Source organism: Patagioenas fasciata, chromosome 2 (assembly GCF_037038585.1).
Source record: "Patagioenas fasciata isolate bPatFas1 chromosome 2, bPatFas1.hap1, whole genome shotgun sequence".
In the NCBI taxonomy this organism is placed as follows: Eukaryota; Metazoa; Chordata; class Aves; order Columbiformes; family Columbidae; genus Patagioenas; species Patagioenas fasciata.
The window spans coordinates 58284628-58303772 of record NC_092521.1 but is presented as its reverse complement, the minus strand read 5'-3'; the positions used below and the strand labels follow the sequence as shown (position 1 = coordinate 58303772).

General features: G+C 34.9%; 1 protein-coding gene across 1 annotated transcript in view; it reads right to left on the bottom strand.

The window, feature by feature from the left end:
• Positions 1 to 464: 464 nt before the first annotated feature.
• The window catches only part of LOC136097924 (cadherin-7), an 84316-nt gene continuing 65635 nt past the window's right edge, over positions 465 to 19145 (bottom strand). Inside the window, exons 8-12 of the mRNA XM_065830831.2 lie at positions 18755 to 18891; positions 15917 to 16038; positions 14346 to 14463; positions 12039 to 12290; positions 465 to 4628 (exon numbers count right to left, since the gene is read on the bottom strand). Coding sequence (XP_065686903.1) covers positions 4135 to 4628; positions 12039 to 12290; positions 14346 to 14463; positions 15917 to 16038; positions 18755 to 18891 — 1123 coding nt within the window. The 3' untranslated portion in view covers positions 465 to 4134. The remainder of the gene's footprint in view (positions 4629 to 12038; positions 12291 to 14345; positions 14464 to 15916; positions 16039 to 18754; positions 18892 to 19145) is intronic.

Sequence of the window (19145 nt, the reverse complement as noted above, 5' to 3'; positions counted from 1 at the left end):
GATTTTTCTTCACTCCTTTCATCTAGGAAATAGATTATTCCTGTAGTGTACTGTGATTCTTGGTGTGGAAGAGATGGTGCTGGCACATAACCATATCTCAGGATAGATCTGGGAAACTCAGTGATGCCATAGTTGAGACTGAAACTTGTAGGCTTATGGTTATCTTGTATCCTGTTTCTGTCAAATAAGTAAAATGGCATTTCTGTCTTTTAGAATTCACTTTGAGAGTCACAGACCAATAAAAATATACTTGACCCCATCTAACTGTCACTAATGAGGTGAATACAATGTTGCTGCAAAGCAGTATTACTTTGCATAGATTGTAAAGTAGAGAAAAATTCTCCATATAGAAAAATAAAATCAGCCACATAGCAGGCTGAAACCAAGAATTTAATACCAGGTTTAATATAGATAATCATGTTCACCTTTCAACTCTTTAATGATCTTAAAAGTCAGTGTAACTGTACGCTTTATAGTATATTTATTTCCTTTTTCTAGAATGACAAAATACTATTTTCCTTATATAATACAAGAGTACTTGTCCATAAAAATAAGATACTGCCATTTTCTTTTTCATCACATGCTCTCATCCAAAATCTCTGAAAAACAAAAAGGACAGGAAATATTTTGTTATTGATGACTGCCAGCACCTGAAGTTACATAGGATAAAGTAACTGAGAAAAATCTGTAACTTTAAAGAGAAATTCCTCTTTCAAAACAACACAGAAAACAAGTAAAAAATGAAGCTTTTTTTCCCCCCCTAAGTCTTAGGGATAAGGATAGGTTTCGGTTGGTACCATCAAATTTCATGAATCCTGCAGTATTAACCCAACTGTCAGAATTAGTAGGCTTAGGAAGGCCTGTGCTGTGCCTTACTGGGGATATAATTTAATAAAGTAAGTACACTAAGTATATTCTTTTGAATAAAAAAATATATCAGAATGCCCACTGTTTAACTTTCTTGAATTCAGTAGATTTTACATTGGTCAAAGCAGAGTAAGGAGTCTTGCTTTAAATCTTCAAAATGTTTGTCTTCATGTGGGTTTTTTTAGTAGCTCACTCAGAACCATACAATTGTCAAGGGGCTTGGAAATCTCAATTTAAAATAAGCCTATTCAATTGTCATATGGTGGAAGAAAGGAAGTGTTGGCATTTCACTATAAGATGGGAGTGGTTTCAATGTCTGACATAATTTTAAGGAGCATTTATGGCTTCTAGTTAGATATTGGAGCTCTTCAAAAAGTTAAATAAAGAAATAAAATGGGAAGTCTATTTAAAAGGTCTTTCTAATAATTTTGCTCAAAAAATTTCATAGCCTTTCCAGGGAAGAGAAAATATTTCTTATATTTTACAGTATGTAGTCAGCAGAATATACTTTATGACATCAGGCTATGCAATACAAACAACACTTAGAGAAAGAATTTGCATCAGATTATAAAGTGTGAAAACCTATAGTCATCATATCTTATGGAGACCATTATATAGTATCTGCATAATGCAGACCACATGCATATACTAAAGTAACAATTGTCATCAAATGTAAGGGACTTCCACCTTCGTTTCTTACGATGATAATATAATCAATAGGTAGGCATATGTAATACAACAACAAATTCATGTGATTATTTTAGAGCTGTGCAACAGAAAACACATCTATGCAAGAGTTTTTATAGCATTAAAGAATTTGTTCCACAGAAAACACAGCAAAAAAACCCCTCTAACCTAGTTTCGTAACAGGGGATCTGCTTTTGTTTTTACAGTTCTAGAAGGTGGAAAATCAACAGAATTGTGCTGTTTACTCTAAACCACATTTAAATCTCCTTAGAGTGTTATGTGCTAAAATCAGCATTTTTGACATCTTAATCCAGATGTATGAATTATCTTTCCACAAACAACAAGGAGATTAATAAAAACTGTTCCCTCAGCACCTTGCTGATTTAATACCTGCTTAAATTCTGCAGCATATCTTGCTCCCATTACATTTCATACACACAGTTATTTTTTTATTATTATTATTTTTTTTATTGAAAATCTTACATGTATGACTAAAAGTCATGGGCGATATCTTTCAGTTCCATTACAAAATCTGTCATATATATATATATATATACCTATATATATATATTTAATACAACTAGAAGCAAATATACTGAATTATGAAACAAGGATTGTCTACCAAAATGTAACTCAAATTAAATATGTTGCAGATGATTAAAATTATTTTGTTTTCCTTGATGGAGCTGAAGGCCACTTTCACATAGTTAATTGATAATGCTGGGTTGCAAAAATTACAAAGCCTTAATGATAGGTCCCTGTCACCCAGCCTGCTGTAGGACTTTAGTACAAGGATCCTTCTTGTAGAAAGAAGTACTTTTAGAGTGAGCATCATCCTCTATGGACTACCTTCTACTCACAAACACAGTCCTGCAAACAATTCTGTATGCCTTTCAGTAATCACAGGCAAGACAAGTAATTCCAAGTTAGATACAAGCAAAAAGGTTTGCAGGAGCAGAGTCTAACTTAGGAACTCATCTACAGTTTATCTAAAACAAAACAGTCTGAAATAATGTTTAAAATCACTATTTTACTTGAATATATACCTTGTTATCTAGTAATAAATCATGAAAGATGAAGTATAAATATTTTCAGAATAATAAAAAAGTTCTTATTCTAAGAAATCCTACTTCAAAATTGTACAGTATTTTGACCAACAGCACTTGTCTTTCTATTTTGGCACTCCTGAACCAGAGTAGAAATTATGAATAGTGAGTTACCAGCTTTGGGGAAAAAAATACTTTTATGTAGCAGGATCTAAAGATGATTTCTGGAGTTAATAGCATTACATTGCTTAATACAAGAAAGAAATTGAAAGGAGTTTTTTACTGTGATTCATCAGCAGCAAAAGAGAAGGGGAAGGAGAAAAGCAAGGCATTTACAGTCTTTGAAGCATATAGCATGTTTAACCTCGAAAATTAGTTCTTGCATTAAAGACACTCCCAGCTACCTCTGTAGTCCTCTTTCCAAAAATTCAACGTACAAATATTTTATTTAAATGTCTCAGACTTTGTAATGGCTCAGAAGAACAACTGCATGTCCTTGGAGCTACTCACTTTTCTGAGAGATGAATGACAGGTGAGATTCCTTTACTGTAATTTCTCCATTTCCATGCTTTATTTCCTACGTTTATCTGAGACTGGAGAAAAATCAGCATGTTCTGACACGTCTAGTACCATTAGGCAATAAAATGGACCTGAATTTAGTGGAGATTGGTGCTCCAAAATAAATATAACACTTTATGTCAAATAATAATAAAAAAGAATAAATTCTCCTGTACAAATCAGAAGATACAATAAAAAATAGCAAATAGATAGCAACATCTTTTCTATACCTACATGGGCATCACAAAACTTTTCAATCATAAGGATAAACCTCCATATTTCTCATTTTATGTGGTTTGTTAACTACTTCGGTAAGTTGATGACAAACACTGTGGAATTTCTTAGTACAAACAATAATTTTCCATAAAACTATCCAGAAATTACAGGGACTTCCAATTAAATAGCTCTGGGAACAAACAGGAAGAAGAAGAAAAAAAATCTGCTGGGCTTTTGTTTGTTTTCATGTCTGTCCTTCTGCTTTTGGCCTAGCAAGCTGCATGCAATGTAATAAGGAAAATTTGTTCAAACGCCCTTGTATCTGTAAATGCTATATACTGTAATGTGGTTTTGAATTATATTTGCAAATTTCTTTTTATTTTTATTACACTTATCTCATGCCAGAGACTCTGCGTTTTAGATATAGCAGTACTGCAAAGGCATCTGCAGAATGTCATTGGCTCATTGAGGTCACAGTGCATAACATACTCTCGAAAGTGAGTTGCCTCTGCAGGTATTTGAGGGTTGCTATCTATTTGAACGTGGCTGAGCATTTCATTTTATCAAAAATGCCACCAAATGCTCATAATCTGTGTGGTCAGTGCAGTCCCTAAGACAAGTCTCATGAAGGTATGTTCCACCAAGGGAAGAAAACCTAAAAGGTTAAAAATGGAAAAATATTTACAACTTTCTTCAGTCCGTAAGGTTGAGTTTTCTGTTTCAGTATTCTTCAGTGCATTTTCAGAGAAAGGTTCCAAGGCTATGAGTACAAGCAGTCTGGTCCAGTCCCATACATATCCGCAAGCCTTTTAAAGCGAGGGCCCCAGTCACTGAGGTAATCGTAGTTCTGGTCAGAGTTTGAGCTGATTGAATCTAAAGAACTGAGTGACTCTGCCACTGAGCCATTCCCCTCGAATGCATACGTCTGCAGGGAGTCGTAGGGTGGTGCGCAGGGGTCCACATCAGCTTCTTTTAGTCTTTCCCAGATAAATTCCCTAAAAATGACATTATCTGGGATGCTTTTAAAAGTTGGTCTGCTCAAGAATTGAATCTCAGGTGTCACATCCCTTCTGGTCTTGGTGTCCCGGATGATGTTGAGGTTTCTCAAGGCAGTCATGTCAAAAGCCTCAGTGTCTTCTTCTCCACCACCCTCATCATCATACCTTACAATGTTCTCTCTGATATCTCTCTCTTCATCAAAAATGAGGGGCTCTTTTTTCCTTCGCCTCATGGTGACAATCAGCAAGACAAGGACTGGAAGACAGAAAGACTGGAGTTTTAACAATGCTAAATTTTCCTCATAATTTTCCTACTGGTGGAAATACTCATTAACTTATATGGCTCAAGGAAATAGCAGGCAATTTATTCAGTTAGATTTGAAACCTAGCAGGTTCTTAAACAGCTTTTAAACCACAAGCTTTTTAGAAGTTAAAGAATCTATTTCCAAAACCATTCTGGATTAACGTCTTCATCTCTAATTCTATATACTATGCTGTCTGCTAAACATAAATTTTAGGACTGCTACAGTCTGACTAAAACATTCTCACAGCTATGAAATAAAAAGGACCTTTTCCTGAACTCTTAATTGCCCAAGTGATAAAAGCACATTCATAAAGTAACCGAATGGCATTTAACAACTGTGGTTTGGGAAGTGACTGAATTAAAAAATATGGCAAATCTCTGCTGAAAAAAAAAAAAAAGTAAATTGGAGTACACGGACTTGTTAAGCAATGTGTAAAATAAGACTATCCTAGTTCATGGATTAAAAGTATTTCTATGCAAGACCTCAGTTTCCTATAAAGTGCAAAGTACTGTACTCGAGGTTTATGAATTCCATCTAATGAAAATGGCTAGTGCTAGATCAACCAGTGCTAGAAATGTAATTATTTTTTTAATTTTAATCCTTAAAATTTCTTTCATCTTAAAACCTAATATTAAACTGTGACAGTCAAAAGAACCAGGAGAAACTAAATCAAGACTGCTCTTGTTCAAATACAGTTTTGGTAAAGAAACATCATTGCTGACACACAAAATATGGAACCAGTAATATGAATATTGCACCCATCTGCGAGACATGATGGAGTGTGAATCATCCTCCTCGAAAATGCTTAACACTATATTGTAGCATCTGGATAACATTTGCTGAGTTAATGATACTCCTACAAAATAACAGGCATTGCTATGGCTGTAAAAATAACAGTACATTGAAAAGTGTCATTCCACATTCAATTGATCTCTTCTGATTTTATGTTTATTTTTAATTTTAAGAATCTGTGATGATATGAATTCATATGCCTAAGGTTTACAATCTTTACTTACAGTACTTTGATATGCCAACTAAATGCTGTATAAACATCTGGGAAAGCAAAAGCTTATATAGGTAAAATAAACTTGAGCTACCCAGGGTAGACTCAAAAGTGGCCTCCATAAATTGTGTGATATAGGACTGCCATTCTTTAGAGCCCTTTTTCCCTTCTTTTCAGATAGGAATTTTTAAAATCAATATCAATCTAGACATCATGAGACATGATTTAATACTGGAATCACTTGTTCAGAACAAACCAGTCATTCAGAGAATGTGCATGCAGAAAACTGTATCATACACATACAGACATTATGGTACTATTTGGAATTGGTTAAAGCATGAGATGGCTTTAAAGTAAAGGTGGACTTTCTGCCTTTTTTTGTTTTGTTTTGTTTAAATTTATTTCTTTGGAGTCATATATGTCTAAAAATAACACTGGAAAAAGTTCAATATTTTTTCTAAACTTTTTGACAAATATACTAGGGAACATTTTTTCCCCTTTTTTTCAGTAGCTACCAGGCACACATCTAATGATCCATTTACTAACAGATGCCTTGAGAGTCTGCGTTACCGGAACATCAGCATCATTGTTTTTTTGCCCCTGGCATTGCCTTGATTCATACTTTATGTCAGGGGTATCAAACTCATTTTCACCGGGGGCCACATCAGCCTCACAGGCGCCTTCAAAGGGACAAATGTTATTTTAGGACTGTATAAATGTAATTAGTCTTTTGAGGGCAACCGCGAGGCTGATGTGGCCCCTGGTGAAAATGAGTTTGACACCTTTGCTCTATGTACTGAATTCAGAATCTATTAGTTTGGGGCATTTTGCTTTGAACAATATTTACATAAGCAGTATGACAATGTAAGATTTTGACCTTTAAAGTGGCTTTTGTGAAATTTCAAAACATTCTAATATTTGTATAACACAAATTGAGCTGTAAATTACACAGCAGAGAACATAAAATTGTCATCAAAAAGACTCTGAATGTTTTTCCTTATTATAAAACATATTTTAAAATGAAAGACAAATTAGCTCGTCAACAGTACAAATATACATTTAAACCACAATTTGTATTGACACAACTTTTTATATTGTTCATTTTAACATTTACTGCCACATTTTTATTGCCATTTAAGTAAGCAGCTAATTTCCTTTACTCAAGTGTAAATGCATTTTAACATTATCATCTCTCTAAAAATATTTCATTTTGAAGGTTAAATACCTGCTAAGAAGTGAAAAGTATGAAACTTAGTAGGCAGGTCTGCCTAAAGGTACGACAAAAATCAAGATACAATGAATGTTTTATATAGTATTCCTTGTACATGCCACACTTGCTTGAAGCCAAGAAAAATATGGAGTCTTTCTAAAGGTTAAATATTTTAGCATTTAGATGGCTTTATGAGATTATTAATTTCTAGTCCTTCAAATAGCTATGAACAATGAAGTTTAACCTCTAAATGAACACAGCTTTAGCTGCATTGCAGGAACTGCTGGGATGAATACAAGCCCAAAACAAATTTCACTTATATCTAAATCAGGTGCAAATAGTTTTAAACTATCCATTTCTCAATAAGTCATGGTGGGGTTTTTTGCTACATTTATCACAAAAGCAGAGATTAAGTCCATCATTAGTGACTGGTCAAATATCTAGAAAACCTAATTTTATTCTTGTTAGAGAAGAAATAATATAACAGAAAAGCTTTAGGGACATATGCATTGCACGTTGAGGCCACAAGCTGGGCTCCATACTGGTACACAAAACTCATGCTAAAGAGATGAAATAGCAATACTGATTTCATATGTGATTTAACAAATAAATCAACCAATCAATCAATATTAGAAGAAACTAATTATAAAGACTAAATAACCAGAAAAAGTATAATTTGCATTTGTATTAGCTGTGGTAATATGTGTTTTATCATTGTGTCAGTATAAATTTAAAGACAATATCAGTAGTTTCAGTTCACCTAAATGAGTATTTAAACAAACACCTTTCAATGTGAGAGTGGATTTTTGCTTTGCCATTTTACAGTGTGTTTGTGGAATTATTAGGAGATTTCCATTTTCATTCGATCTGCTAAAAAGTCAGGTTTAGGTCACTTGAACATATTTCTCTCTTTTAGTATTAATATTTCCTTTTGTACTCAAGGCAACTGCAACTTAATGGTAAGGAAGCCATAAAATCTCTGAGACAACCCAAGGGAGACTAGATGCAGAGCTATACAGCAAGGGACAGACCTAAATCACAAGCATTAACATGCCATGTATATGCTATACCCCTAAGCCTAGCATTTACTATAACAATAAGCCGGATCAGCTGCGAGCAAATCTGCACATTGGTTTATGCCTTAGGTGTGTCATGATTCATAAAGCTGAAGATTGGGGATGCCCAGCCATCTAAGCAGCACACTAATAACCTTTTTAGTTATACCTTGCAGTTGCCAGTACAGTCATATGAGATCTGAGGATTACAGAAACCAAGACTCAGGAAACCTGCAGTTAATTCCCAGTTAACAAGCTTCATATATAACTGTTGTTTGATCAGTTTAGATTGATATTTGCAAAGTGATTGTGACCTTTAAATGCCCACACTGACTGACCCTAATAGGCTCTGTAACTTTCAGAAAACAGCTTCTGCATTGCATACTCAACTGCCTTTTAAATGACTTAATTTGGATACCCACAAATTAGAACAGTTATAGATCTGTCATTTTTAAAACTGCAAGACCAAAACCCACACATACTACATAGTCACATTCTGTACACATTTTGTCTATTTAGAGAAGAAGATTCTTATGACTAGGACTGTTTCTTCTTGTTTATGAATCACAAAATTATGTGTACTGATTTAATTGGGTTCTTGGTATTGTGATATGATAATAATAACAAATTCCTCATCTTTCAATGAAAAAAGTAAAAATTTCTCTGTATTTTGAAATTTAGTCAATGCATCATTAACTTGTAAACTCTAGTAGCACACTAACAGGAGGCTTTTTATGTGTTTCTAAGAAAATACGTGGTACTACTAGATTATATGCAGAAGTATGGAAGATGAAAATAATGAAAAAGCATTATGTCAATCTATCTTTCCATTGTTTCAATACAAAGAAAGTCTTTAACCTCTCAAATATGATTGGGTTATCTACAGGTGAACTTTCTTCTTTTTGTATGACTTTATGTACAAATTGCATGCTAAACACTTGTTATAAAAGAAATTATTGTGTCTGGTAGATGCTAACTGAAAAACAAATTACCTTGAATTATATTACCGTATAATTTTCAGAGGAGTTAAAAAATAACTACTTACTTCTCTAAAAATTATGTACAGTCTAAAAAGTATAATAACTAGCTTTTCATATGCTTTTTATAGAATAATTTCCAGTCTTTTTTTAGGTTAGTTTAGTTTTGTTTTGTTTTTTTTCAAAACAGAGCCTCACTGTAGAGTTTGTGATTATAAAGCTCTCTTGAGTAATTAACAAAGTATTGGAAAATTCTTGTGCAATAAAATTCAGAATTTAATCTCCATCACTCAATATGAGGAAGTAAAATGATTCTAGTAAAACCTTTTTAACATTTAAAAATTATTTTAGTTTGAAAAAATAGTGTACACCATGTTATATGCAACTATAATGAATTAGTATGATTTACAAACGTTCTCCTTCTTAGCGCTACTGAAAACATTGTGCTTATCTAAAATTGATTGGTTGCTTAAGTAAAAATAATAACACTAACACATCCCACTGAGACAATCTAAGCCCTAGTCAAGACAAATGGTTATTTATTAGACAAAGGGATGTATAGGGCATGAACAAATATTAAAGTATATCATATTAATTTTAAGAAGGTAAGAGCTTGTTGAGAACTCAAGATGCTTGTGCCAGGATGCATGTGTTCATGATATTTATGCAAATCTCATGCATCCTCTGCTTTATAACTAGCACTCACATTGAAATGACATTGATGAATGTGACTAGATTTGCACTGCATGTTAAACTTGGGTCAGAAAAAACTTTTTGATCCAGTAGCCTGTCTCCTCTTTTGACTCATAAACTCTTACAACAAAAGGAGCATCCCTTGGTCCCAGCCCTGGAACTACTTGCCAACAGCTGAAGCATATTTTTTATGCTGTGATAGCGGATCTTCAAGATTTTTTCTCGAGAATGGATGTGAAAAGAACAACGGTAAAGGGAGAAGGTAAATTCCTAGCAGTACTACTACAATTCAGCTGATCCAGAAATTGTCTTCTAGGAACAAATGAGAGAGAAAGAAAGGCTCTGGAACCAGAGAAGCAACAACACTTCACTAAGCTGCAGTGATGCTTAGGCACCTGATCCTTACGACTGGCACCAGGCAGGGACCAAAACAGTAGCAGGACACAGTATGCAGGACTCAAAGCCAGGGTTGGCATACAAATGCAGCCTAAAGTGTGCCTGCAGCTTTGAATTGTACTCAAAAGGAACAGTTTAGACTGGAAGTGATAACAGCACATAAAAATGTCTATTTGGATAAACAGCAGTTTTGCATTCAGACAGCTGAATTTGTAAGTCCAAGTTTTTGGCCAATAAAGTCAACTTTAAGGTGGCCATATGCCAGATTCCTCTTCAGTGCATAGCCTATTATTCAAACACTATGTTCAGAGATCTTATCCTCAATTTTTTACCAAACACTTGTTTGGCACACTTTAGAAATGATTGTAATAAAAAGCTTACGTTTCTTGATTTATTGGTTGTATATGCATCCTCCTGTACTGAGTAGAATAAGCAAGTTATTCCCTGGTAACACGCTATGTCTCCATTTAGTGCTCTTTAAGACATATGACTCTTATTTAAGAAAAGCTCATGCCCAAGGTAGGCTGCATTTTATATACAGTATTTTTTTATGTAATCTTTAGAAACTCCCTTTTCACATATAACAGAAATTATGGCATTTCAATTTGGCATGAAGTGAATTGCTATTGCTACAGAACTTTTCTTCTTAAGTACCTTGGACCAAAGCTTTAAATGGGAGTTTTTCCACTGATGTCAATGCCAGTTGATATAAAAGAATCTTTTATACATCTTTTTGAACTCTACCATTTAGCTTCGTATCCATGTAAAGTTCATTTTACTTAGTAAACTGTCTTTATCTCAACCCACAGGTTTTCTCACTTTCAGTCTCTCCTCCATCTCACCAGGGGGGAGTGAGAGAGTGACTGTGTGGTGCTTTGTTGCCAGCTGGAGTTAAACCACAACAGTCCTTTAGAAATGTCTGTAGCAGAAGGGACATTTGCTTCTAATGGTTTACAGTGAGGTTAATTCAAGTTGATAAGAAATCTATACATTGTTGAAATACTGCCATGAACAGAAGTGTGGACAAAAGTCTTGATTTGACCTATTCAAATTACTTGGATAACAGTGACAGATAAACCACCACTGAGATTGTATCAACCTGAGGAGGCTATGGCCTTCTGCTTTCCCTTAGACTTATGTGTATAGCCAGGGAAACAGAAAAATCTCTCCATTGATAATAATACTCAAGAAAATTCTTCTGTGCTAAATCAGTACCCTTGTTAGCATATGATCTTTCTGACAATAAGAAAAACTGTACTTTTGCTCACCTGTATCCTGCAGATCAACCAGATGCAAGTTTATCCTTCATCTTTACTCCTTGACTTGGGCCTTTAGTACCACCATGTAGTAATTTTGTTTAAGGACTAGTCATGAAATGAGAAATGCTAACCAAACTAGGGTGTTGACACTGTTGCACTGTTTTCCCCTTACTTTTATCTAGTTGCAGTTTCACTGCACAACATAAAATCCAACTGTTCTATCAGCAGCAGAAGCGACAGAAGCTCATTCTGTAGAAAATGTTCAATTAAATATGATGATTCCCATCAGCAAATTACATCTGTTGAATTTTCTGAATGTCTTTTGTTCTGTGCAAATCAATACATATCTATAAATAGTTATATCTCAGAAAAAGGGATACTGGTTATACAGTGGATATGCTAAACCAAATACTTCCTTAAACTGTATTGTCTATCTCTTAAATATTACATTTAATGCAAGTGATCTTTTTTTCTTTTCCTGTTATTTCACGTATATGTCTGGAGACAGCTTGACATATAAACAAGGTATCTGAACCTGAAAATTCCAAATTAGAAGTTTTGTGTGGCTCATGATACAAAATGCTGTTCTGCCTGGAATGTTAGGCATCCCTGTTGCGAGAAATTGGAGCCGGGGTGGAGAGGCAGAGGGCAGAGAGGGACAGGGAGGAGGGGTAAAAGGTGGTGTTGAATCTTATGTACATATGTATTTATCTACCTTTTGCTGCTATACTTTGATCAGAAAATAAGGGTAGTAGAAAGAAGACATACCTAGCAGTGTCAAGATGCAAGCCAATATTGCTATCAGGGCTCCAGTGCTAAGTCCTGCAGGCAAGATGTATGCCTCTGCATTGCATGTCTGAGCAACACCATCTGCATCACAATCACAGACTCTGATGGTAAGGGTATTAGTGCTACTAAGTGAAGGCGTTCCACTGTCCACAATGAATATTGGCAAGTAGAAAACAGACTGTTCCTGTCTTCGGAACCCATTTCTTTTGGTTAATACTGTTGCAGTGTTATCTAGATAAAGGAATAAAAAAAGATAAATATAAAATAGATGCCCTTTCTACAACACAAGCCTATAAATAATGTTTCACTTAAAAGAATTCATAAACACATTTATATAATTTCAATAAGTTTATCTTTCCCGGTCATACATTTTTGAAACTGCAGAGATAAGATCAGCTGAGAAATGTTATTTAATTAAAGAAAAAGGTTTCTATTTTCCATGAAAGACTGTTTCAAAATTGCAGAGGTATATTTGCTTTTAGTTAAGCTCACAGTTCCACACTCTAAACAGACAGTTGAAGATTAGTTCATTATTAAAAAAAAGATAAACATCTTATTTCAGTGATCAGATTAAGTATCAAGATACCTTCTTAATTTCCAAGGATCTATTTCAATTATTACAGATATAGATATTGTATTAATGGAAGAGATGAATGTATTAATAGGAGAATAAATTCTGAAGACCAATGAAATATTTTTTAATGCAAAAATTCCAGTTGGTGCACAAAGACAGGTAAATGCACATGTAACAGAGACACGCATTTTGTTTTGAGTCTCATCTGACTAATATAATAAATCTAAAATGTGTGGTCCAATGTTGCTCTGAGTTGGGAGATTAAAAAGTCCATGTGTTCCAGAAAATATGTGCAAAACTCACTGTGCTCAATACAGGCTGACAGCTCCTGAGAGGCAGGGAGTTACATCTCCTAAAATGTATAGAAAAGGTTGGTGGGCCAGGCTGCCTGTGTGTCTATCTACTCATCTATCTATCTATCTATCTATCTATCTATCTATCTATCTATCTACCTACCTACCTATCTATCTATAGACTAACATACAATAGTCCTGTAAAGTTATCTTATTGTGTCATCTGGCAAAAGATCCAAACACTTCTTCATATAGCATCACATGAGATACGCATAAAATTAATTAACGTCAAAAGAGGCAACTGCTGCTTTGTCTTGTAACTCCATTGATTTTACTGGCATTGCAAAAGTCTGTTATTACTTTTTCCAAATTATAAGTTCCCTGGAAGAGGGCCTGTCTTTCATTAAATACTTTACAGTACTTATAACAATGTCAGATTTCTGAATAGAGTGTTATTCTAATGCATTTTTATTATTTTGATCATTATTACTATTACAGTCTCTACTGTTGAACTGCAAACTGCTCATATAAAGAAAATTAAGCATGTCAGTAACAACATGCAGGGTAAGGCAATAATTAGCTGTGTGAGAGAACTTTATTAGGTCACATGTTGTACTTAGTGAATGTTGTTCAAAGCCTTTCTGTACAAACATTATCCTTTAGTCCACCATATGTCTGTTTTTCTTGTTGTATTAATAAGGGTGACTTTGTAGCTCTCGTTCTGTACTGATCCATAAAAGAGCAATGCAAGAGTAACACAGTGTCTATTTAGTTATATTTGCTCCAGCTAATATCCCAACTGACTGATATACGCCCAGCTGCCCAGCTGCCATGCTGTGCAATGCAACTAATGAGAACACTAATTAGAAGCTTGTTCTTAGATATTTTAACTAATAGAAACGTGAGGTCAACAGGAGTCTTTGCATAAGTCTTTCAGAAATAGTCATAAGAAGTCTCTATGAATATTTTAAGTAGCTTCCATTATCAAAAGCATTCTTCAATAGATGGTCTACTTACTGAAAATATATGTTTTTCTAAAAAAAAAACAAACAAAAAAATCTTGATTTACTATGCACTTATTTTTTATGCCCTGAGTGATTACTAACACAACATGCATTCCTGGAAATTTTTCAGTCACTGACCTAAAGTAAAATCTAATTTAGATAAAAACCTAAAAAAAAAAAAAAGGAGAAGAATGACTTCTGGGGAAAAAATAGAAGCTGCTCTGTTAGGCTCAAGGATTTAAAAAATTCACACAACAGCTTAATTTCTTTGACAAATAATCTAGAGATAAAATTATTTTCCAGGCTGATTATAACTTATGTCCTTACCAGAAGTTTAGGTAGGTCATAATCAGCATGATACATTCAAAATGAAAGGTGTTCGTAATGAATATTGACACAAACAAAATATCCTTACCTTTGTTGTCCTGCAGTGTAAAATTGTGGTTATTTGCTGCCTCTGCTGTTAAACTGAAGTAGAACTGATGGCCATTTGGTGGGTCATCTTTATCAATTGCACTGATTTTCTGGATCACCTGTTTTGAGATTCATTGGGGTTTCATTGTTTGGAATGGTAAGAAGCATAAACACATGTGCATCGTATAACCCCTCTATTACCTATCAAAGTGTCAATCCTCCCTTGAGCCTTGTTGTTATTGCTTTTTGCTTTTCTAATCTCTTAAGTATGCACAGACAGGATTAAAAGTAAAATGTGACTTTTTACTTTCCCTGTACAAACTTTATTGGCAAAAAGTAATGACCAGCAGGGCCTATGAGAAAGCTAGGTCCTGTCATTCTCCAGGGCTTGGAGTATAAACTGCAGTGGAAGAAGTGTATCTTCTGCTTGGACCTCAATGTAGTTAGAAGTGGCTACAATTGATGCTGTAAATTTTCACAAGGAGAAGATTATGCTTTTGGGCAATAATTCACTTACTTTTTTTTTTTAATATCATGAAAATAAAAACACAAGTCATAAGTACATTAATATCTCCTGGGATTTATTTTTTATTATTATAATTATTTTTCCAATTTAATTTTCTAAAATTTTGTCCAAAATTGCCTCTAAAAAGAGGGCCATCATTGCTTAAAATCCATAAGGAATGAATACCCAGAGCTAACAATTCAGAGTAACAAACAGGTATTCCAATAAGAGCATGCATATTCTATATTCTTCATGAACACAAGCTAATAATCTTAGTGTTTTCTGTTAAGGATTTAAATTATGTTGTGATTTTGAAATGTGCAATAAACAATGTCTGCCACAGGAAGGACAATATCCTGGGAAAATACACAAAAGCACAAAGTCTTCCAGGGAATATGTGGGATCTATGTGAGTGAAACATCTACTGTTTTTCCATGAGAAAAAAAAAAAAAAAAGAGAGAGAATGAGAAAATCTATACATTTTCTGAGGTCATACAAGGTAGAGAGGAAAAGTCCAAATATGAGAGACACCAAGGGTAAATAACACCAGACACTTTGAGTATGGGACTACTAGGGAGATATCTGGGGAGTTAAAAACCCCATGGAATATGGTAGGAATATATTTCTCTTGTGAAATGGTGTCCTTACGACACATACTTTCTCCTAAGGGAAATAAAAGTCCCTACTCATTTTGGGAATGCTAGTCCTTTCATCTCAGAATAACCTCCATGTTATGACTTTCCACTTCCTAGCAAAATTAGGAGGAAGTAAGCATTCTTAATATTATTCAAAATTAGGTCAGTTTAGCAAAATATGTAAGTTATAGCAGTAAGAAAGCCAGAGATTTTAACAGTACCTTCAACTAATAATTTTTACACCCAAGTCTTTCTCTTCAGAGATATGGTGAAGATGTTCAGATTTGATTAATATGTGCTTGTGCTGCACACCAAAGCGTAATTTTTATCGGCATAAGCTGGTTATATTTTATCTTAAAGCTGGCAGGCTTCCATAAGGAATGGCTGCCTATCTAATAAAAATAAACACAAAAAAACCCGATCAAGCCATACCTGACCAGGTTGAGCGTTTTCACAGACAGTTGCCTCATACTCCATGGCAAACTCAGGGGCATTGTCATTGATGTCAAGGATAGTGATGGCTACATACCCTCTCCCAATTTGTGCTGGATTCTCTATAGGAAAAGAAACCAACAAAACAATTAAAAATTGCTCCTTGCACGTTATTATCTGGGTCAGTACATTTTTCATTTGCATTTTTCTTTCGCATGTACATGTCAAATCCATTGCAATTGTTCCTAGAAATACATAGGAAGTTCTTGGCTTGATCTTGGAGAACCTCATGAGGTTCAATGAAGCCAAGCGGAAGGTCCTGAACCTGGGTCGGGGCAACCCCCAGTATCAGTACAGGCTGATGGAAGAAGGGACTGAGTGCAGACCTGCCAAAAATGGGTTCTGGTCGACGACAGACAGGACATGAGGCAGCAACGTGCTCTTGCAGCCCAGAAAGCCAACCATTTCTTAGGCCGCATCAAAAAAAAGAGTGGTCAGCAGGTCAAAGGACGTCACTCTGCCCTGGTGAGACCCCACATGGAGTTCTGCATCCAGCTTTGGAGCCCTCAGTACAGGAAAGACATGGACCTCTTGGAGAGGGTCCAGAGGAGGCCACCAAGATGATGAGTGCAATGGAATACTTTTCCTATGAGGAAAGGCTGAGGGAGTTGAGTTTGTTCAGCCTGGAGAAGAGAAGGCTCCAGGCAGACCATATCACAGCCTTTCAGTACCTAAAATGGGCCTATAAGAAAGATGGAGACAGACTTTTTACAAGGGCGTGTTATGACAGGACAAGGGGTAATGGTTTTAAACTAGAAGAAGGGAGATTCAGGCAAGACATGAGGAAGAATTTTTTTACAATGAGGGTAACAAAATAGTGGAATGAGTTGCCCAGAGAGATGGTAGATGCTCCATCCCTGGAGACATTCAAGGCCAGGCTGGCCGAGGCTCTGGGCAACCTGATCTAGTTGAAGATGTCCCAACCCATTGCAGGGGGTTGGACTAGACAACCTTCGAAGGTTCCTTCCCACCTAAACTGTTCTATGATTCTATGGTCTTCTGGACGTCGTGGAAACAATGATTTTTGTTTTCCAGCCACTTTAATTAAATTAAGGTTTTAGTCTCAAGGATAGACTGAAAATCTAACTCACTAATCACAGCATTGAATCACATAATGTGGAAGGATAAGAGCAAGAAGATGTAAAACCATCACCAAGGAGCATAGCTAGCCAGAACAGCACTATTAAAATCACAAATAGCATGGTTATTATGGGTTAAACACATTTTTGTTGTGATTTAGATTGATCAGCTAGTAAGAAGTTAAAACCAGAATTCCTTCAGTTATTTATAATAGAAAAAAAAGAGGAACCTGTGGTCCCAAGTAAATACCAAAGTATTTAAAGCGCACACACAACTAAATATTTCAACACTGTCATTAACGTGTTGAACACCTTAAATATGATTAATATTTTTAAACTGATGCACATTTTTAGCTAAAATATGAATCTGTTCAGAGTCCAGTGTCATCATTTAGTCTTATATAGTAGATTTTTTTATAAGCATAAAGGACATCAGCATGTGCTATAATTATTTTGCTAGAAAACACTTCTGTTTTGGAGTAGAGAAAAGAGAGATTGTATTATTTCTTTACCACAAACAGTGATATTAGTGATAATGTATGGCAAAATGAAAAACTTTACAAAGCTTCAAATATGTATCAGTCTTTTTATAGGGTATTGTGATGACATTTTAGTAAATATTGTAAGTATTTAAAGAAAATCATCCAAATGTAGAACACCAGGTGTTTTGTTTAGGTTTTTTATTCCACATGTGAAATACCAGAGGAGTAAGCAATTTTGACACCAACTGTTGCCTCTGCTCATCTAAGCTTATTGAAAACCAATCAGGTCACGAAGATAGATTAAAGCACTGTAAGGCATTACTTTTGCTCCCATACTCTCACTTGTGTCAAGTATGCCCCTTGACGACCTTGCCAGTTTTGGTAATATCCAGAAAAAATTTTGTTTTCCATGCTGGCCTCCTAGACCGAAATTCTACTTCTGAGAATGAAAGACAAATTCATGCAAACACTAAATGATAAATGTTAGCTTTCAGGTTAAACATTAAATTAATCTTGGTGAAAGCAAGAAGTAAGGATTTTTGAAATAGCAGGCCAGAGAACTGATAACTCTTTTATTAACACAGCCCAACAGAATAGTAATAAGAATGAAATTTTAAGCAATAAATTCTTCAAATATAAAGGCAAAAATATGTAGTTTTTCACAGAATGTATTCAGACCTGAACAAGTTTAGATTTAAACTTGCATTAACAAAATTCTTGTTGCATGTGTTCGAAGGATTCAGTTCTTCCAACACTTTTCATTTCACACCAGAAAATATATGAAGCACAAAATATTCTCTACAGTGGAAAGCACACAAGCCTTCACATCCCCTTTCCCTCATAACTCTTAAGAATGCTGTGATTGGCCAACAGCAATCAACTCTAAGTGACTGCCATCACTAAGATGGGCTAACTGCTCTCCTCTATACTCCATATCACTTTTTCTCTAATGATACCTGGTCTGAGACTGCTGACTTAAGACATTTCATCTTCTTTTGTACTTGTTTTTCAGAGGTCAAAAGACTACACATGGTATGAGGCAAAGGGAAGAGTGAACGCTTAATCTGTTTTTATCACACAGGTTTCTTTTACATTGAGTAAGAAGCTATTTTTACCTGTCATGGTTTGAAACTGTCATAATTTCAGTGCAGTTGATCACAGTGAAGCCTGAAGTTTTATAGATAAACAGACAATAAAATCTTTAAATTGTTACTTACGACTTTCCATAGCCAAAACCGTGATATTATGAACAGCATTAGTTTCCCTGTCCAAAGATTTGGCAGTTGTAATGACTCCACTATTGGCATCAATATTGAAATACCTCTCCAGGTCTGTGTTTCGATCTATTGAGTACCTAAATAAATGATGAAAGAAAACTTTTTATTTATGTTCAATTACAGCTTCAAAAATGTTTCATTGATTTCTTATTAGAGAGAAAGTGTTTCCACTATTTCCCCATTTTGGGCTTTGTTTTGTCGAGTTTCTCTAGGATGTTGAGAGAAGCAAAGCCATCACAAAGATGAGTTACACAGTGACGTTTGCTAATAGTGGCAGGTGACATTTCTACAGTGTCCTCTTAAGTGAGGCTACAGGTATTTCATTTATTAA